The 22,667-nt window shown below is 39.3% G+C and overlaps 1 protein-coding gene across 6 annotated transcripts in view; it reads left to right on the top strand.

The window, feature by feature from the left end:
• The window catches only part of LOC140482864 (regulator of G-protein signaling 7), a 440,481-nt gene extending 419,248 nt beyond the window's left edge, over positions 1-21,233 (top strand). For 5 of the 6 annotated variants that reach the window (XM_072580575.1, XM_072580577.1, XM_072580574.1 and 2 more), the window contains 3 exons: positions 2,102-2,288; positions 3,244-3,333; positions 17,335-21,233. In XM_072580575.1, coding sequence (XP_072436676.1) covers positions 2,102-2,288; positions 3,244-3,333; positions 17,335-17,385 — 328 coding nt within the window. In that variant the 3' untranslated portion in view covers positions 17,386-21,233. Of the gene's footprint in view, positions 1-2,101; positions 2,289-3,243; positions 3,334-7,809; positions 7,846-17,334 lie in introns of all 6 variants that reach the window. The other variant, XM_072580578.1, reaches the window with a different exon arrangement.
• Positions 21,234-22,667: the final 1,434 nt, after the last annotated feature.

The raw sequence follows: 22,667 nt of genomic DNA, 5'->3' as shown, positions 1-22,667 counted from the left end.
AAAACAGAAATGGTGAGAAATGGTTCTCTCAATGGCCTGTTAGAAACGTGGAATTCTCTTCCCAGAAAATGAGTGGGCTGGGACTTTAAATTTCAAAATGGCTGAGTTAGATGGGTTTATGATAGACAATGGAGTTAAGAATTATTGCCTGCAGGTAGTGAAGTGGAGCTGAGACCACAATCAATCATGATTTTATTGAATGTTGGAGCAGGTTTGAAGGGCTGAATAGCCTGCTCCTGCCCTGGAATCCTCTGTTCCTTTGGGTCTCTTGCCAGTCAATCTGAGTTGCATTTATGTGCATAGGACAAGAGTCAGGGATCAGATCAGATGCTCTCAACTGCCCTGCTGGGTTCAACAGTGGGACCTACTTCTCCTGCAGCACCTTCTCCTGCCTAACAGGAAGCCCAGCTTGGCAGTCAAACTTGGCAATTACCCTGGCAGGGATCCTGGCAGTGATTTCAGGAACCCGCTGTCAGTTAAAGTAGCAAAAGTCACCCTTTGACCCTGAATGTAGCCTGCTATTCAAATGAGCCACCAAAGGTCAGACTCGAGGCCTGTGACCAGTGGAGTGCCACAAGGATTGGTGCTGGGCCCTCTACTTTTTGTCATTTACATAAATGATTTGGATGTGAGCATAAGAAGTTTAGTGAGTAAGTTTGCAGATGACACCAAAATTTGAGGTGTAGTGGACAGCAAAGAAGGTTACCTCAGATTACAATGAGATTGTGATCAGATGGGACAATGTACTGAGAAGTGACAGATGGAGTTGAATTTAGATAAATGTGAGGTGCTGCATTTTAGGAAAGCAAATCTTAGCAGGATTTATACACTTAATGATAAGGTCCTAGGGACTGTTGCTGAACAAAGAGACCTTGGAGTGCAGGCTCATAGCTCCTTGAAAATGGAGTCGCAGGTAGATAGGGTAGTGAAGAAGGTGTTTGGTATGCTTTCCTTTATTGGTATTGAGTACAGGAGTTGGGAGGTCATTTTGCGGCTGTACAGGACATTGGTTAGGCCACTTTTGGAATATTGCGTGCAATTCTGGTCTCCTTCCTATCACTTGAGAAACTTGAGAGGGTTCAGAAAAGATTTACAAGGATCTTGCCTGGGTTGGAGGATTTTAGCTATAGGGAGAGGCTGAACAGGCTGGTGTTGTTTTTCCTGGAGCGTCGGAGGCTGAGGAGTGATGTTATAGAGGTTTATAAAATCATGAGAGGCATGGATAGTGTAAATAGACAAAGTCTCTTCCCCCGGTGGGGGAGTCCAGAACTAGATGGCATAGGTTTAAGGTGAGAGGGGAAAGATATAAAAGAAACCCAAGTAGCAACTTTTTCATGCAGAGTGTTGAACATGTATGGAATGAGCTGTCAGAGGAAGTGGTGGATGCTGGTACGAATGAAATATTTAAATGGCATTTGGATGGGTATATGAATAGGAGGGGTTTGGAGAGATATGGGCTGGGTGCTGGCAGGTGGGACTAGATTGGGTTGAGATATCTGGTCAGCATGGACAGAGTCTCTATGACTATATGACATCTTAATGGATAGGTATTCAAACTGAAATATCGTTAAAGGACTATCTGTTAAAAAAAAAGCTGTTGACAGCCACAAGAGCAAAAGGAAAGAATGAGGATGATGATTTACAACATTAAGTTCACTGTTTCAGAGACTGTGTACTTTTGAACTACAATGCATTCTGTATGTTTTATCATGGAGCTTCTAACAGGGCAGAATTTTTAAAATGCCAAGTTTTCTTGAAGTGTCTCCCTAACCTTCCCAGAGGATGGTGATCAAACACCGACTTTAGTCAGTTCTGATTTGGTGAATGTCCCAAATCTTTCCACACCTCATTAGCATAAACTTCACTGTGTCATATTGTGAACACACTATACAGAATACAAAAAACACCCATGACATGCTTTAATCCCCAGCATTGCAGAATAAGTTATACTAAATTGTTGTTTAATCATAAATTCTGCTTTTGTTCTTGATTTGAAGTATGTTCAACTATTTTTTTGATAAATTGGTATCTTTGGAATTTGTAATTGGTGAGGCTTCTTGAAACAACATAACTGTTGACACTGTCCTGTGAATCCAAACAGATTCTGGTTAGCAGTGCTGGATCTGAAGAAAAGACCCATTCGTGAGGTACCATCACGTGTTCAAGAAATCTGGCAAGAGTTTTTGGCACCAGGAGCCCCCAGTGCCATTAACGTGGACTCCAAAAGCTATGATAAGACCACACAAAATGTAAAAGACCCAGGAAGATATGCATTTGAAGATGCTCAGGTAAGCAAATTAACTCTGAAGTGATGAAACTTAGATTGACACTAATGGGGGAAATATGCAATTATATAAGCATTATGTGTCTGGTGAAAATAATGTAAGATGTCACACTGCACACTGATGGTTATTTTTATATTACTGGAAGCCAGTAACAACTTGCCTCTAGATGTGCCATAAAACAGAATATAAACTACTGGGCGAGCATAGTCCTGTAATCGTGACTCATTCCATTGAGTGGCAGGGTTGATGTTCACCATCTTGATTTTTTCACATGGGGCAATCAAATGGTGAATTATGTCAAGTTGCACCTGAGATTAGGTTCCAGGCAACCCAGTCAAGAGGTGTGAGAGTACGTTGCCAAGCAGTCTATTTTGGCTGAAGATTGACATTTATAACTCCTCATTAAAAATTGAGAAAACAAAAAAATGATTTCTGTACAATCTGTATACCTTTGTATCTTACAGACTTACACTTACTCTTGCAAAAGTACTTCACTAAGTGCAATAAATAATCACAGTAACTAAAAATCAATTATGATAAAACTGTTCATTGATATTTCACCAAATTTGTTCATCTGATCTTCTGCCCCTCAATTATGTCAGCCACCTCCTTTATTTTTAGCTTGCCTTTATTTAAGCTGTCAGAGTACTAATGACACATAACCACTATTTTTTATTTTAACAAAAGCACAATTATCTGCATGGATGTTATTGCAAATTAGTTTGGCTTATTCATAAATTTCTAGTAGAATCTGCACCAAAATGATCTTTTCAGTTCACATAGCCAATGGTATTCCATGTTAGGCATTCAGTGCCAAAACGTCTCCGGTCAGATATAGTACAGCTAGAGGCAGGAGACAACTCAGTAGTTAGATTGTACTATAACATGAAAACACACTTTAAGCGCACTTCCACAATGTGGCCTGCTGATGTTTACAGTTGACGACTTTTTCTTTTAGGAGCACATTTACAAACTGATGAAAAGTGATTCTTACCCTCGTTTCATACGTTCCAGTGCCTACCAGGAGCTACTCCAGGCTAAGAAAAAGGTACTTATGGAGAGTTGTCTTTTCTTTGTACCTTAGTCAGCAAGCCTTAAATGATCTGCTAGAGATATGGGACGTATGGTAGGTATTAGAGCAAAAAAAAAAGGCAACAAAAATCACTTTTTCATCTTTTGAACTGAATTTATCACACACATCTTCAGCTTGTAATTAATTTACATTATTTTATTGATTTAAATGGCATTGCATTTGATTGCAATGTGTTTATGGGTTTTTGCTGCTAATTATGTAATAGCTAATTTCACAGTTTTAAAATTATGCTGATTTTATTTACATTATCCAATAACGCATATATCAAAGAACAAGAACAAAGCACAAAGAAACAAGCCCTTCAGCACCCCCAAGCCCGCACCAATCCAGATCTCTATCTAAACCTGTCACCTATTTTCTAAGGATCTGTATCTTTCTGCTCCCTACCCATTCATGCATCTGTCTAGATACATTATAAATGGCACTTTCATGCCCGCCTCTACTACCGCCGCTGATAATGCGTTCCAGGCACCCACCACCCTCTGGGTAAAGAACTTTCCATGCATATCTCCCTTAAATTCCTCCCCTCTCACCTTGCACTCGTGACCCCTAGTAACTGAATCCCCCAACCTGTCTATACTACTCATGATTTTGTAGACCTCAATCAGGTCCCCCCTCAACCTCTGTCTTTCTAATGAAAATAATCCAAATCTACTCAACCTTTTTTCATAGCTAGTGCCCTCCATACCAGGCAACATCCTGGTGAACCTCCTCTGCAGCCTTTCCAAAGCATCCACATCCTTTTGATAATGTGATGATCAGAACTGTGCACAGTATTCCAAATGTGGCTGAACCAAAGTCCTACACAACTGTAACATTACTTGCCAACTCTTGTACTCAATTCCCTGTATGCCTTCATGACCACTCTATCAATCTGCGTTGCCACCTTCAAGATACAATGGACCTGAACACCCAGTTCATCAAACAACAGATATCTTTAGCAATGTATAAGTTTTCTGTCTTAAGTATTTGACCTTATTCACTGAGAACCTACTTGCCAAGTAGTTTCATCACTGGATGCATCTACAAATCTCCCACTCTATCCCTGTTAGTGGACAAGGCTGATTGATGGGAGAGTGAGTTTTGTAAACATGCCTTGCAAAATTGACTTTTAAAGAATCTCTATCAGATCTCAGAAGCATGAGTTTAACAAATTTTGACTTGACACATTTTTCATGTACATAGTCATTGGTCAGATCCAAAGGTTTTACATCTTGGATATGTTACTCTTTTGATTTCAAGGGGCACAGAGTTCTGGATGCTGTACATATGTAGAAGTTGTAACACAAAAAACAACTTATTTGAGGCAACCAGTCTGTGTCAGTGTCTGCCCTCCATGCATGTACATAGTTGTAGTGCACACTGTTCCCATGCTACCTTTCCTTCATTCCCCTCTCCAAATCAATCTTGAAATGTTGACATAATTTCAAGTGTTATTAGTTGATGCAGAAGCTAGGTCCTCACAATTCTCTGTGAAAGTAGGTTTCTTCCATCCTCTGTTCTAATTGTCTGTTGTTTAGTCATGTATCTGTGACTACCACTAATTCTTGGCCCTCAAGTTCTGGAAGCAGTTTGCTTCAATTCTGTCCCATTTTTCCAACATTATAGATACATTTATCACATCCCATAAACTGTGCTCTTATGGCTAAATATTCAATTTTTATTTTACTGTTTCTTCTTTTTCATATTTCTGCATTATAGGCAACATCTTGCTAGTCTGCATTGTGCCCTGTCTAAGTCCTCCAAAGAGAAGCGCAGTTCTGTGACAAAAATGTTATAAAAGTTTAATACTAACTTATCGTCAGCACTTGCCTTTTATATTCTATATTTCCTGAAATCAAACCTAGACTTCTAATAGCTGTTTTTTTTAAAAAATGGTACTTTCATCCTAATATGGTGCTATTAATATTCTATAATGGTTAGCAGTGGAAAGTAGAATATCAGAGAGTGTATCTCAGGAAATTGGAAGTATTCAAGCTGTTATTTTGTCTGTATAAATTTTAATGGACAGAAAGTCATGAGTGTGATTTCCCAAGATGAGTTCCCAATAAGACTCTGAGCGCACCCAGTTCATCGAATTAACCATTAGGTGTCATGATGTGGTAAAAGTGTTCATTAAAAATTCTTCTGATGCTTCTGCAGATAATGTAAACATGTTCATTTAGAATATGTCCATGATTGATTGCATTAAAAATAGCAAACAGAGGAACTTCTTGCAAAACCATCTGCAAGATCACACGCATTACCAACCAGAAGGTTTTTGTAGTGTAAAAATCTATGAATGAACGCAGCGGGTCCCAATCTTGCCTTGGCTGGATAGTTCAGTTGGAATGGGGATATATTTGAAAATCAAAAAAATTCAAAGAGATGGCAATCCCGTGGGAATTCCAGAGTGCTGAAAGAAGGCGTTTGCAATACTGAGTGAAGGGGGTGGATTCTGTGTTCCTGGGGCAGGTGCACAATTCTAAGGTCTTAACTGGTTGGGAATACTCTTTTCTTTTCTCCCTATATATTATCTAAGGTAGTCTAGTTCTTTCTCTCTATCTTTCTCCTCTCTCTCTCTCTCTTTCCTTTCCCCTGCTGTTTCTTTCCCACTTAATAAAACACTTTTATCCTATGGTTTTTGGTCATTTCAAGTTTCTGCTTTGTGATGTACTCATATAGCTTGAAAGGCTAGCAAAAGATTCATAGCTCCCACCCTAATCACTGGCACCAATGATATTTTGTTCTGCAATGACAGAAGAGATTGTTGGTGCCAACAAAATGCAGATCAATTCATTCTTGAGTTGAGATGCCGCACTTCTGAATTTCTTGGACATTATTTCAGATATATCAATTCTTTGCCTCATTTATGGATAATGGAAGCAAGCATCTGTCAACTCTGAGACCTTATGTCTGGAGCATAAACTGTAGCAATGAGCAAGATCTATCTGAACTAAACAGAATGGTAACATGAGACAGCTTCTTTTCAAGTCCATAAATGTGATATAAAATTTTGTGTAGGATGTTTGAATCTGGCAAAACTAGGCTAAATTAAGCAAGTTTAGTGGCAGATGTCAAAATGGATGACAGCAAAGAAAATTTGTTCATAAGTTTTCAGTTTTCTACAATGGGGAAAATAGCTGTCACTTACCAATATCCAAAACATAATATGGCAACAACTGAACACAGACCCGATCATTTACGAAGCCAGGAGAATTCCTGAAACTTCCGTTTCAAACCTTGCTGGTGCCCTGTTGTGTTTGATATCAATGCTGGTGTGACTTGAATCAGAAGTGTATTTGTGATTGTAACATCGTGGTCATGTTTTGTTAGCATCTCTGTTTGAGTTCATCTGAGATTTAATATTTACCCTTGTAAATCTGTAAACAATTGGAGGTAGTACAATTAATGGTAGTGGTTTGCAAAGCAGAGTAATGCCAACAGCATGGATTCAATTTCCAGTTCAGCTGAGGTTATCATGAAGGTCCCATCTTCTCAACCTCACCACTCGCCTGAGGCATGGTGACCCTCAGGTTTAACCACCACCAGTACCTCTCCATAATAAGAAAGCAGCCTTGTGGTCAGCTAGGACTATAGCAACGTTACCTTGCCTTTTGTAGCAGATTTGTGCTCATGTAGCATGTAGCATATTCTTACATGTTTACTGATTCATAGTTCAACTTCATTTCATTATCCTCACCAATGTGTCCTATGTTGTTAATCATAGCTGGCAGTCCTGCCCTGATTCTTGGTTTCTTCCCAGCTGTTGCTGCAGCCTATCATTTTCCTATTCATTCAGCATTTATGTTTCCTTTGTTAGTATTGTCTTTATGTTCCTGTATGTTCATGAGAATAGAAATGATTGAGGATCATTTTGAGAAATATACTCACAATATCTCAAATCGACATTTGACTCTGAGTGAAAACTTCACATAGCATACCCAATCAGGGAAGTTTTTTGTCATACTTTATACAGATTCACAAACTACAGCAGAAATGAGAAAGTGCTCAATTTCAGTTTCATATTTATTCCTTTAATCATATTGTGTTGCTTACTTTATATAGAGAGCATTTTGAAGGTCTTTGTACATTCCTTCTCATCTTGGATTCGCTACGAAGAGAGCATGATTTTTGCGTGGGTGAAATGAGAGTCGAGATTGTCAACCCTAATGGACTTAAATATGAATCATTAATTACCCCCAAGTATTCAGTATCTTTGACACATGCTGGCTAATTTCTTTTATTCTCTCTCATCCCAAGTTACTTGAGGTCTTAATGCTTTCACTGATCATATACAGTCCTCAGAGTTGTTTCAGTGGGCTGAGATTTCATCAAGCAATGTATGCAAAGCTTTCTTATTCTGCGTGGTTGTCATTTTGGTGATATCATTTCAAAAACCAAAATTTTACCAATAACGCGTCCTCAACTTTGCTTTCTCCTTGTTCACAGAAAAGTATGAACTTCTTTTGAAGGATGTTCATAAAGGTAATATAAAAGAACAACGGCTTTTTTACTGTCCTTGTTTAATGTCAGCTGTAACATTTTTGTGGTGTCCTTAATGTTTGAAATTATTGACGAGACTGTGGCAAGTAATTCATATTTACACACTCCCATATTCAGTGCATTTACTATCATCACTTGAACACTAGTTGTTTACTTCCCAGCAACATTTTTCACATGGCACAGGGGACAATTAACTGATTCCAGAAGCTTCAAGTAAGTCTAACCATGTCAGGGATGTTTCATATTGTCTTTGAAACTGATACAAGAAGACAAATCTTATTACAATTGGGGTGGCATAAAATATTTCCAGTTTGAATGATCATGGGCTATCACCATATCAAGATTCATTACTTAGAGTGTTGGCACAGCAGTAAGTCCCCCGCAAATTGTTTCACTACTTCTTTCAGACTAAATTCTTGCTCGCTTTACATTTAATTTTTCCACGTCCATTAATCCTTGTATTGCTATTTTCCATCTATTTTCCTCTTTTTTCAGACAGAATGTTTAAAAGTTCTTCTCCCTGTGAGCATTTTATGCTGCCCAGTTGATAGACAGGGGCATAATATAACTCAACTGAACTCAATCTCCATCATCATCACTCAATTTTCAGTGAACATGTTCCCTCTGCACATAAAGGATTATGATTTTCAATCATCCAAATCTTACCTAGCTTCTCAATCCATGAAAAAAAGCAAATAAACAGCAAATGTTAACCATGCTTGAGATTCAAATAGCAGTTCCAAAACTAAAGCAATCAAGTCCTTTTCATTGTACTTTGTAAAATTTTGCTTTTTCTCTACCATTAGTTTTTTTAGATTAGATTAGATTCCCTACAGTATGGAAACGGGCCCTTTGGCCCAACAAGTCCACACCAACCCTCTGAAGAGTAATCCACCTAAACCCATTCCCCTAACCTATACTTACCCTTGCCAGACCTCACACAATGGGCAATTTAGCATGGCCAATTCACCTGACCTGCACATCTTTATATTGTGGGAGGAAACCAGAGCACCCGGAGGAAACCCACACAGACAGTCACCGAGGCGGGAATCGAACCCGGGTCCCTGGCGCTGTGAGGCAGCAGTGCTAACCCATGTTCATTTTATTTAATTGATCTACCTTGCACCTTTTTCCTCCTTTTATTTATTGTCCATTTGGATAAATTTTATTTTCTATTCTTTCAGCTTAATTGGTTTCCCTGTTTGTCCTGCTGTGCCTGTGTCATATCTGGTATATTTTGCCATCTCCCTTTATTCCAGTTACCACACCAATTTACCTGGAAGTGATTGTGCATTCCAGCAGTCATCAGAACCCTGGAGAGAAGCTATTCTGTGTCTCCTAGACAATCACAAAATGCAATTTGCTTCGTGTTGAGAATCATATAATTCCTCTTTTGCAGCCCTCAGTAGAGTAACAAATTAACAAGCAACTTATAATTGTGATAGAATATCCGTACAGACTTAATCAAAGGCAGTAAAGAAAATGTAGGCAATTCAATGAAGTATGAGGAATCTAAAAGAAATCCTCTGCAGCTGATGCTTGTATTTTCTTCCAATCTACTTACAGAGTCAATATGCTGCAGATTCTAGAGCTTATAGTTTTGCTTAGACAAAATACATCATTCTGCCTGCTTTTGCCTTAATCACTTACATCTGTAATTCCTTTGTCGCTTTATGCCAGTTTCAAAATTTCTAGTTTGCGGGCTCCAGCCGGCTTCTCTTTACCACGGACATCCCTTTACATGTCCATCCCCCATCAGGGTGGTCTCAAGACTCTCTGCTTCTTCCTGGAGAAAAAGTCTGAACTGTCCCAATCCACCACCACCTTCCTCCGTCTGGCCGAGCTCGTCCTTACTCTGAATAACTTTTCACATGTGGACTTGTTATCACATGGGTCCCAGTTATACCTGTCTCTTTGTGGGGTACATGACACATTCTTTGTTCTAGTCCTATTCCGGCCCTCACTTACAGCTCTTTCTCTGGTATATGGATGGCATCATTGGTGCTGATTCCCTCTCTCATCCGGAATTGGAAAAGTTTATCAATTTCACTTCCAATTTCTACCCCGCTCTCATTTTCACTTGGTCCATCTCTGGCTCCTTCCTTCCCTTCCTTGACATCTCAGTTTCCATTTCTGGGTATAGACCAGCCACCAATATCCACTACTAAACTAATTGACTCCCACAGTTACCCTCTTCCTGGAAAGACTCTGTTCCATTCTCCAAGTTCCTCCATCTTTGACGCACCTGTTCTGATGATGCCAACTTCGACATGGGAGCCTCCGAAATGTCCACCTTCTTCCTCAACTGAGGATTCTCTCGCACCAGTAATTCCCGGTAGTTGACAGGGCCCTCAACCAAGACTGATGCATCTCCCGCACTTCAGCCCTCACCCCTTCTATTCACTCCCACTCCTCTTTCACTTCCAGTGCCCCCAAACAGACCCATGCACATTTCCCTGCAAATGCAAAGGGTGTAACCACTGCCTGTTTACTTCTACTCTGCTTAGTATCCAAAGGCCCGAACACATCTTCCAGGTGAAGCAGCATTTTATCTGAACTTCACTCAATCTAGTCACTGCATTCACTGCTCTCAGTGTGGTCTACAACAAAGTGTGGACTGAGTGACCACTTCACAGAACACTTACATTCTGCCCGCAAGAAAGACCCTGAGCTTCCAGTTGCCCACCATGTCAACACACCACCTTGTTCCCTGGCCAACATCTCTGTCTCAGGCTTGCTGCAGTGTTCCAGGGAAGTTCAGCGTAAACTGGGAGAACACACCTCATTTTCCGCTTAGGAACTCTACAGGCTTTTGGACTCAATATTGAGCTCAACAATTTTAGGTTTTGAGGTACCTTCTCCCGTATCCTTACCGCAACCCTCACACACCAGGCCTTGTTATCACATGATCTACTATGACTCACCACCCCTTGTTAGCCACTAACAATCCCCATTAGCAGGTATTCATTCTTCTAGGCTGACAATTATTCACTTCTTTGTCTGTCCAACTGTTCTCTTTCTTGGGGCTCTATCTCCATCTATAATTTGCTCTTTGCCCCCCACCCTACCGTATCTTCTACATAAAAGTCAAACCTTTCCTAGCTACCATCAGTTCTGAAGAAGGGTCACTGGACCTGAAACATTAACTCTGATTTCTCTCCACAGATGCTGCCAGATCTGCTGAGCTTTTCCATCAATTTCTGTTTTTGTTTCTGATTTCCAGCATCCACAGTTCTTTTAGTTTTGTGACAGGATGTGTTGTTTAATACAATCTGTAGGTTATTGAGATGGACAGCTCAGATACTTGCTAACACACTAGTACTGGAACCCATGCTCTTTGTGTTAAGTTTCTGTAAAGGTTACAACACTATGTGAGCTTTTACTTCAAGACAAAGGTAGGAAATGGATAAACCAGAGGAGCATTACAAACATAAATGATAGGCCAATTGTAGATGGAATCCTCATAAAGCAAAAATTAACAAGTTATAGTGTCAGTACTTTTACATCAATATTTTTCCTTCATTTAATTTTATCCTTTCAAATTCCCTAATTTTCTTTGCCACCTTATGATGCATTGTTTTCTTATTTCTAAAGCCCATGTTTTCCCTGTGCATTGACATTATTGCTACTTGCCTAGAAACCATAGAAATATAGATCATAGAAATATAGCTTTCAATCATTTTGAAAATTACACTTTGTGAATTTACATAAAATCATTGACAGAAATATGTTATGTTTGAGACAGATGCAGTTCCTTTTCTGTTTGTACTGTGTAGATCTAACTTTGAAAATGGTTTTGGTTCTAAGCGTACAACTTTAGTATCAAAATGATATCCACTCTGTTTCTGCTCATTTTCTGGTGATTTAGATTGGCATCATGTTGACAATATTGTTGTAAACGCTAGAAGCTATGCACTCCAGTAAGCAAACTGTGATGTCAATCAGCATTAGGGCTAATTTTAAGCTTGCACTGCCACTTTAAACCTTGCTGCTCCAGTATGTACATAGTTGAACTTGAAGTGAAATGCATCCTGTGCCCACCACTGCCAGTGGTAATGAGTGTACAGGCGGTATGCAAGCAGGTTCAGCACAGCATCCTCATGAAGCTATCCTGAAAGCACTCTGCTGTCCACTACACCGAACCAGAGAATGTCTGCTTCATGCTCAGGACCACTTGCTGCACACCTGGCTCATGAGACCCCTCTGTAACCCAACCATATGTGGTCAACATACCCAAGCCATGCTGCCATGGGAAATATGATTGAGCAGACAATTGAGTTGCTGAATCAAAGGTTCCACCTGTCCCCACTGATCCGGAGGTGCTTTTCCAATACTTACCAGCAGAATTGTCCCAATTTGTGTTGGTTTGCTGCATCATCCATAACCAGGCCATCATGACAGTACAACCTTTGCATTTATGGATTTGGTGACCACCTCAGATACACAGGTAGTGGTTGAGATGCAGGAGGAAGGGAGAAATCAGTTGGCATATCCATGTTCTAGAGTGCTGCCTATAGTACACATAATTCCACTCAGTTCCAATGAATGCAATCTCAGAACTTGATCATCAAAGATCCCACTGTGTAACATTCCATGAGTTATTGTCATCACACTGTGTGTGCAGATACTTTCCAGAAATAGAAGCCACCACAAAACAACCCCTTGTTTCAATCAACTTCCTTTTATAAATTATCTGGAGTGTTTCAATATTTCAAATATGACTGCACTTCAAAAGATACAGAAGCTTGAACACACGCACCAACAGGTTCAAGAACAGCTTCTTTCCTGCCGTTATTAGACTCCTGAATGGACCTCTCTAATTTCAAATAATGGTAGAAGTCACACAGGTTATAGTTCAAGAGGTTTATTTGAAATTACAAGCTTTCAGAATGCAGCCCCTTCATCAGGTGGCATCACCTGTTAGATTATATCCATCCCAGTCCAACACCAACCCCTCCACATCGAATAACGTTAACCTTACTAATGTTGATCTTGCTTTGTGTATCTCCTGTGCAGCTATATCCTTGTATTTCTCAATCTGTCTAAGCAACCTATGATCTATATGTCCCTGTTTGCTATAATATGCCTGCACTGCATGCAAAACAAAACTTTTCATTGTACTTAGGTACATGTGACAACAATAAATCAAATCAATTCAATTCAAAAAAGTAGCTACTTGCTGGTAATGTGCTTTGAGACATCTGGTGGATGTGAAATATTCTTTCTTTTCAATTGGCTTTCATTTCTCCAACTTTAATATCAGAATGAATTACTTTCATGATATCCAGTTATAGTTTTGGAAGTACATATAAACTCAACATTTCATTGTATCAATGTTTCATGAAATGTATGCATTTCATTAAATATTACAAGTGTAATTGCAAAATGGCATATATGATGACAATTTTCACTTTCTGAGCTGCTTCACTCTTCTTTTAGTCATCAATATTTTTTCTCTCCTTTAGTGGAAGTTAACATAGCACAGAATATCATTACAAATCTGTCATTTGCAGCAAAATTGATTTGAAAGTCATAAATTGGGAAGTTATAATCTAAATTAAATAGTTTATTGTAATAACAGCTGAACTGTAGCTTTTTGCATATCTACCTGACAGGTTTCCTATTTTCCAACTTTGGTACACACAGATATACTCTGTAGGGAATGCTTATGGAAATAATAGGACCACAAATGTCATAGAGTCATAGAGATGTACAGCACAGAAACAGACCCTTCGGTCCAACTTGTCCATGCAAATCAGGTATCCCAACCCAGTCTAGTCCCACCTGCCAGCACCCGACCCATATCCCTCCAAACCTTTCCTATTTGTATACCCATCCAAATGCCTTTTAAATGTTGCAATTGTACTTATACTCCACCACTTCCTCTGGCAACTCATTCCATACATGTACCATCCTCTGCATGAAAACGTTGCCCCTTAGGTCTCTTTTATATCCTTCCCCTCTCACCCTAAACCTATGCCCTCTAGTTCGGGACACCCCCACCTCAGGGAAAAGACTTTGTCTATTTATCCTACCCATGCCCCTCATAATTTTGTAAACTTCTATACGGTCACCCCTCAGCCTCCGACGCTCCATGGAAAACAGCCCAGCCTGTTCAGCCTCTCCCTGTAGCTCAAATTCTCCAACCCTGTCAACATCTTTGTAAATCTTTTCTGAACCCTTTCATGTTTCACAACATCTTTCCTATAGGAAGGAGACCAGAATTGCACGCAATATTCCAACAGTGGCCTAACCAATGTCCTGTACAGCCGCAGCATGACCTCCCAACTCCTGTACTCAATATTCTGACCAATAAAGGAAAGCATACCAAACACGTCCTTCACTAGCCTATCTATTTGTGACTCCACTTTCAAGGGGCAATGAACCTGCACTCCAAGGTCTCTTTGTTCAGCAACAGTCCCCAGGACCTTATCATTAAGTGTATAAGTCCTGCTAAGATTTGCTTTCCCAAAATGCAGCACCTCACATTTATCTAAATTAAACTCCATCTGCCACTTCTCAGCCCATTGGTCCATCTGATCAAGATCCCGTTGTAATCTGAAGTAACCTTCTTTGCTGTCCACTACATCTCCAATTTTGGTATCAAATGAAAACTTATTAACTATATGCTCATATCCAAATCACTTGTACAAATGATGAAAAGCAGTGGACCAGCACTGATCCTTGTGGCACTCCACTGATCACAGACCTCCAGTCTGAAAAACAATCGTCCACCACCACCCTCTGTCTTTGAGCCAGTTCTGTGTGTACATAGCTAGTTCTCCCTGTATTCCATGAGATCTCACCTTGCTAACCAGTCTTCCATGGGGAACCTTGTCGAATGCCTTACTGAAGTCCATATAGATCACATCTACTGCTCTGCCTTGTCAATCTTCTTTGTTACTTCTTCAAAAAACTCAATCAAGTTTGTGAGACATGATTTCCCACGCACAAAGCCATGTTGACTATCCCTAATCAGTCCTTGCCTTTCCAAATACATGTACATCTTGTCCCTCAGGTTTCCCTCCACCAAATGCCTCACAGCGCCAGAGACCCGGGTTCAATTCCTGCCTCAGGCAACTGTCTGTGTGGAGTTCTCCCCGTGTCTACGTGGATTTCCTCTGGGTGCTCCGGTTTCCTCCCACAGTCCAAAAAATGTGCAGGTTAGGTGAATTGGCCATGCTAAATTGCCCTTAGTGTTAGGTGAAGGGGTAAATGTAGGGGAATGGGTCTGGGTGGGTTGCTCTTTGGAGGGTCGGGATGGACTTGTTGGGCCGAAGGGCCTGATTCCACATTGTAAGTAATCTAATCTAATCTAATCTAAAACTTGCCCACCACCAACGTCAGGCTTACTGGTCTATAGTTCCCTGGCTTGTCCTTACCACCTTTCTTAAGCCATCTTTATGCTGTTATAATGCTTTGGAAAATTGGATGTTGCATTTGCTTCTCGCTAAGCACAAGAAGCATTTAATCCTGTTTTATAAATGACTTTCATATCTAAGATGGATTTGGCCCATACAGTGTAAATGTTGGCCCAGATTTTGTATTTGTAGTAACCAGAAAACTGTCAGCATTAACCATTGCTTATTTGTGAAACTAACAGTGATTTACAGATTCTACAAATGCATACTTCAACATGAAAATCCAGGGATTGATAGCTGGGATTCCCTGCTGCCCAACGGGGTGCACTGCATAAGACCCCAGTGTTGGAAATCACTTTTAAATTGCAGAATTGACATGAGCTTCCACTTCCGAAGTTCTTTCTCACAGTTAAAACCCTTGAAAAGATGGCACCGTTTTTAGTGGAATATTCTTAATATTAAACTAAGTCACAATTCTCCACCTTCCATCCACATCCATAATTAAAAATTCCAGAGAGCTGTAAAACAGCTTCTCTTTTAAAATTGTTTGCATTTCAAATGCTACCTTAGTGACATTAGCTCAATCTTCACTTCATTTTATATAAAATTATAAAGAAAGAATTATAACTAAAATGGCGAACCCTGTTTGCTTATGCTTAGTTTGCTATCCATGGGGACTCTTCAGTTTGGTTGGCTGTTTAAACTGCTGGTTGGACATCACTGTGGCTGGATCCTTTAATCACTGTTTTCAGATTCTTTGATAGATGCCATTAGCATTAAATTAACAGCAGTAAGTATGTAGTCAATGCCAAAAAGCTTGTTAGATCTTTAGGGCAGCTTTCTTTAAGGTCAACAAAGTGTGTGATTACTTCACTGTGCACAAAATCTGGACCATTGTACTGTGGCGGCAATTAATTTTATTAAGGATGTTTTTGATAAATAGGTCATTTTTTAACTGAATTTCTTTTGTCCCCGGCCATATTTCAAAAATCATTCTCAGGAAGGCTATAGAGTCCACAAATAACAAATGATATAAATCATATTAAACACAAGTTCCTGCTGCAATGTTGGAGATGCCATGATAAATTACATATTCCTACCTATAAGAAACACAGTCAGTAAACTCTCCTAAGTTGTTGGTGATTTTTATGAATGAGTACTGCTGAATAGTAGGGAGAGTGACAGGACATTTTAGTAATCAGTCATCATGCTTGAAAAGTGCAGGAACACAAGTCATCATAGACCAAGAACTAGAGTTGGTATTAATGTTATTCTTACTCACTTGTATACGTAGAGCCTTGTAGTGTGGTAGGAAGTATTTAAGGCAAGCATAGATTCTCTTATTGGTTCAGAGTCCCATTGTGCTTCTAATTTCCTGTTCCGTAGCATGGAGATGTTCCAGACAGAAAGCACACAAAGAATATACCACAATGCATTTTCTGATAAAATGCACAGTGGCTCAGGGGTGGCATGGTGGCTCAGTGGTTAGCACTGCTGCCTCACAGCACCAGGGTCCCATGTTTGATTCCAGTCTTGGGTGAAAGTCTGTGTGGAGTTTGCACATTCTCTCTGTGTGGGTGTGCTCCAGTTTCCTCCCACAGTCCAAAGGTGTGCGGGTCAGGTGAATTGGCCATGCTAAATTGCCCGTTGCATTAGGTGCTTCATTCAGAGGGAAAAGGGTCTGGGTTGGTTACTCTTCGGAGGATTGGTTGGGCCGAAGGGCCTGTTTCCACACTGTAGGGAATCTAATCATAATATAAATATTTGCTTACTATGCAGAAATGTTACATTCTTGAGTTTTATCAAGAAAATTATGCACATTTCAAGAGGATTTGGAATTATTCATTATTAAGGTGGAGAGGAGTATTTGTGAAAAGCAGAAATAGGAGAGTGAAATACCCTTTATGCAACTGTAAATGTTAGCATTTATTATTCTGTTGTCATATGTGTCTTTCATGTGTGTCATGGGTAGTAGTTATGGTAATGTATTCAGTGGTAAATTGGTCTATATGTTTTTATTTTGGAATTATTTTTCTGGAAGCAAATGGATGTCAAAGACTGTGCCCTGTTTCCATAACTGTCTTTTGCCTTTCTTGTCTTTCTTGTGCAGGGGAAGTCACTTACATCGAAGAGGCTGACAAGTCTGGTGCAGTCGTATTGATATATTCACTTCAGCTGATGAGCGGGCCAGTTCAATCGTTCAAAGCTATAAAGCGCTATTTATCCTAAACCCAGAGGACATTGTACCATTCTTTGCATGAATGAGGATCTGAGTGAGTGAGTGAGTGAGTGTGTATGTGTGTCTGTATAAAAAGGCAGTGCAAACATGGGTGGAGACGGTGGGGAGAGAGGATCGTTCCATATGTTTTCATGTTTACTTCATCAGTCAAACTTCCATGTGCTGAATCTCCCACTGATAAGTAAAAAAAATCATCATAAAAATTGAAGCTGTAGCTCAGAAGATCATTGAGTGGTTGTGACCGAAATATTAGAAAGGTTTAATATGTAAATATAATGAAATGACCCTCAATCCATTATTAAGTTGGACCACAGGAAACCACAAACACAGAAAGGTTCCATGACAAGGGTTTATTAGTGCATCCTTGTCAGACCTATTCTGTGCTCTCACTTTAGTGTTCTTACTGTGTTATTTTTATGCAATGTTGAAGTCAGTATTTATTCCAAATTTATTAAAACCTTTCCATTTCTCTTTATTTTTTAAGTTGATTTATTTTGACATTTTTTGTACTAAAGGTTATTCACTACATGTCATGATCTGCTATTATTTCACTAGAAGAGAACCATTGTTCTAACGAAATTAATGAAGTTTCGATTCTTAAAATGGAAAGCTGATACATGACATCTCAATCACATGGCTAGTCAGTTTTGCTCTAATGATATATAAGAATAGCTTAGCATCCTAGATATTTTGTAAATGACAGTTTTATTTCTCTATATCTAAGCAAGGCAAAATAAAAATTGATGTAATGAGTTTAATGCAGCTCAGAGATTTTTATTTATTTTTCTTTTATAGGAAAATTTATGTGCGTTGCAGATGATATTGATAAGAAATTATACTTTTTAAAATAGAGTTGTGACAATCATTTGGAATGGTTCTCAAATGAATGTTAGCTTTTTGAAAGGATAGTTCTTTCACATGTACTTCCAAATTCCACATTCTAAGTGGTAAGAATAGTCCATGGTCAACTCAAGACAATCTAGGATAGAAGCCTAGGCTGTTCCTACTGTTCAAGGGAAATGGTATTAGTGACCTCCAGAAATTCTTTGTAGGTAATGGTTACATTGTTTCTTAAAATACCCAAATTTTTAAGCTTGAAAGGAAATCTTTCCCACTATTAATTATCCCTCCGTTGCTGTCCCATCCTAGATATTATCTGACTTCCAAACAGAGAGAGCAAAAAGCGAAGAATACCCAATCATTTCTGTGCAGCTGACAGCAAACATCACTCTGTAACCCAAATGACTGAACTTTGAATGAACACCTCCAACTCTGCAATAAATTGAAGATGCATCCATGAGTTACTAGTAAAGGATTAGAAACCCCTACAATGACATGAAACAAAAGATGCTTAAATGTACCTGATGTTTTCAAGAGAAAAGTTGTTTCTTTATCCCAGGTGAAAAAAAAATTCTGAGTCATTTAAGTAACACAGCTGAACTTTTTAATAGTAACTAGCAACTGGCATAAAGAGATAAGTGAGCCTGATACAGTTTGGTTGGTGGGAGGCAACAGGGTAATAAGTAGAGGAAAGAGTAACCAAAATATATCTTTGTTTAAGATACAAATCATACAAAGCCAATAATGACACTCTAAAACTGATATAACCCTATGTTTGACCTCGAACTTAGGAAGATCATAATCAATCAGGGCAAGAGCAGGATCGCAATGGGAAGTATAGAGGGAGATAGATTTATGCATAAGGAAAAGAATACTAAGTGGAATTAAAGTGAGCAGGAAAGGTGATATGCCAACATAGTTTACCATATAAGTTGGGGGTTAAACTATCTTCATAGATTAGGGGAGTCTCAACCTGATTTTACATGAATTAGGAAATCAACTGCCTTAAATTGGGGTTTCCAAACCCTTTAATGAGAAATGGGGAGGGGATATGGAGAGATCTTTCCACAGGGTGGCCATTGCAGCCATGGGGTTAACTCAGGGTCAAAGGATGTCTGACAAGGAAAGCCTAACCTCGAGATTACAAGAAGGTCCTCAGTCTCTCTCTACTGATCCTCCTACATGCCAACATCATGTAGGTGGTCCAACATTAACGTAAAGTACTGGCGGTGGCAGGTAAGGCCCTTAAGTGTTCCTTAAATGACATCAGAGCAGGAAGACCAAGGGCCACAATCCCCTCTGCCAGTGACATGCCAGCAGCAATGGAAAGGTGGCAGGTGCACCTCTGCCCCCTGTCCCATAAAGCTCTTATCCAATGTTTTGCCCAGCCAACAACTTCCCAGCATGCTCCCCGAGGACTTACACAGTCCCAGGCCAAACCTAAACTTTGCATTTTCAAAATTTTGTATGTTTCAGTGAAATCACCTCTCATCTTCTAAGCTGTCCACCTGGTATAGGACAACATATTCAGTTTCTCATCACACAGCAACTCCATCATCCCAGGAACCAGTCTAGCAGAGCTGTGTTGTAATGCCTCCACTGTAACTGTTTCCTTCCTTGGGCATGAAGAAAGAAAACTGAACATAATACTCCAGGTGTGGTCACACATAGCCCAACACAACTGCAGAAACCTTTCTTTTTCTTGTGCTCCAATTCCCTTGGAGTGAAGGCTAACTTGCCAGTTGCCTTCCTAAATGCTTGGTGTACCTGCATGCTAACATTCTTTGGTCCTTGTCTGAATTCACTCCAAATCTCACTGAATATCAGCATATAAAAGTTTCATTCCATTTGAAAAGAATATTCTGCTTTCCTATTCTTCCTACCTCACACGTAGTTACATTACTGTCCAATTGCCACCTTACTGCCACTCACTCAACTTGTGGATATCTCTTGGCCTGCTTTTTGTGTCCTAATCTCAGTCTATATACCCACCTATATTTCTATTACCTACAAACTTTAGTCCATTACTCTTCATCCCCTTTAATATAGATTGTATATGGCTGAGGTCCCAGCACAGATACTAGTAGGACTGCACTAGCCCATATATCATTTTACATTAGCCAATTTGCTATCCATTGCCAAAACAAAATTGCCTCCAACTGCATGAATCCTTAACTTGCATTTTAATCATATGATATGATATTGAATGCATTGTGGTAATTGCAGACTTACCACACCTGTTGCTTGCCTTTATCCTAAGAAGTACCATCCTCAGAAAACTGTAATGAATTTGTCAAACAAAGCCCCTTTTTATACTATATGTTGACTCTGTCTGATCATACAATAATTTTAAAAGTGCTTTGCTAAGACTGACTTAATAATGGATTCTAGCATTTTCCCAACAACTAATGGCAGACTGACAGAACTGTAATTCCCTGTTTTTATGTTTCCATCCTTTTTTCAGTAACAGTGTTACATTTGCCTTCTTCAAAATACTGCATTAATTCTAGAATCTGAAGAATTTTGGAAAATCGTAATCAGTGCATACTTTATCTCTTCAGCTCCTATTTTTGCTATGCTTGGATGTAGGCCCTGGATGCTGGGAAATTCTTAACTTCTAGTTCCTTAAACTTCTTTAAGTTTTTTTCTCTGCTGATATTTATGACTGTAGGTTCCTCATTTTTATTACCTCCTTGATTCCCTTCTATTTCTGGTTTGAAATTTACATCTCCTGTGAAGGCAGGCAAAAAATATTTGTTAACCCTATGATGTTAACTTTTTTTTCCCCTCCAGTGGAATTTTTAAATGAGATTACTAATTAACCTGCTTCACTGCACAATACCACTAAATTAGTTTTATCTCTGGTTGTTTCTCCCATCTAGGAGAAAGTGAGCACTGCAGATGCTGGAGATCAGAGCTGAAAAATGTGTTGCTGGAAAAGCGCAGCAGGTCAGGCAGCATCCAAGGAGCAGGAGAATCGACGTTTCGGGCATAAATTCCTGAAGAAGGGCTTATGCCCGAAACGTCGATTCTCCTGCTCCTTGGATGCTGCCTGACCTGCTGTGCTTTTCCAGCAACACATTTTTCAGCTTGTTTCTCCCATCTATTGTTTCTGGAAATTTCTTGAAAGCATCTAACAAACTGATATTATATGGAATGTTGCCAATTTGATTTGTTTCACTGGTCAGCACCCCACTTCCAGAGTTACCCACATAATGGCACAGCAATTTCACAGGAATTCACACCTACTGCACCAGCCTATTTTCATACTCCAGTGCACATAATGATACTCTAGATTGCATTAACACCACAATGTATTGCCACAAAACAATGTTAATGGTTTTATTGTTACATCAATAACCTTTACCTTATATCTTTCCCTATACCTTTAAATCGAACTGAAAATTTATAAGAATTCATGCTGTATGTTTGTTTCATCCTTTGTCTTTTACTTATATATTTATTCAATATTTTGCAGTTATTTTTTCTTGATTTGCTAAACAATTGTTTTTAATTCCATTAATTTATTGTCTTTTTGCAGCAATGGTTCCATATCATTAAAATCATTTGATTGGCTGGCGTCAATTTTAAAAACCTGTTTTTTGTTTCAACCAGGTAAGAAGTAAATTATTGAATGAATCAGAATTAGAAGTCAAAATTAGTAAGATACGAGTTTGCAACCAACCCAATCATTTCAAGAAAGTCAAATGCATTGATTACTCGTCGGTAATCGAGAAAACAGGTTAAGACAAACTCAATAGTTTGCTAGCAGTGCTGGTGTGATTTTAGACGGGTATTTTATTTTTTCATGACATAAGAGTGTTGCTGAGAAGGCCAGTTGTTCATCTCTAACTTTGCATTGGTGATGGTAGGCTGCTTTCTTGAATTGCTGCATTCCATCTGCTATAGATATAACTACAATGCCATCAGGAAGGGATTTTAAGTCAGTGATAGTGAACGAAGGTGACATAATTCCAAGTAAAAATGGACTGTGATTTGGAGAGGAATTTGCAGGAGCTGTAATCATCCAGTGAAGTGGAGAATATGCCCACATACTGATTTCTGGCTTCCAGGTGGTGGACATGTGTCAGGGAGACAAGGAGTGAGTTACTGCTGAGCCTTTCACTTGCCCTTGTTGCCACGGTATTGATTTAGCTTGCCTCTGGTGAATGGTAGCCCCACCCCCCACAGAATTTTGATGAAAAGAAATTCAGAGATAATAATACAGTTGAAAGTCAAGGAAAATGGTTAGGTTTGGTCTTGTGATGGTCTCTGCTGGCACTTGTGTGATATAGATTTTACTTCCAGTTAATCAAGGCAAGTTATCTAGGTCTGGCTGGAATGGGCATAAACTGCTTCAGTAT

The sequence above is a fragment of the Chiloscyllium punctatum genome, chromosome 11 (genome assembly GCF_047496795.1).
Source record: "Chiloscyllium punctatum isolate Juve2018m chromosome 11, sChiPun1.3, whole genome shotgun sequence".
Lineage (NCBI taxonomy): Eukaryota > Metazoa > Chordata > Chondrichthyes > Orectolobiformes > Hemiscylliidae > Chiloscyllium > Chiloscyllium punctatum.
Note: the sequence above shows the minus strand (reverse complement) of the source record. Positions and strands in the feature narration are given on the sequence as shown.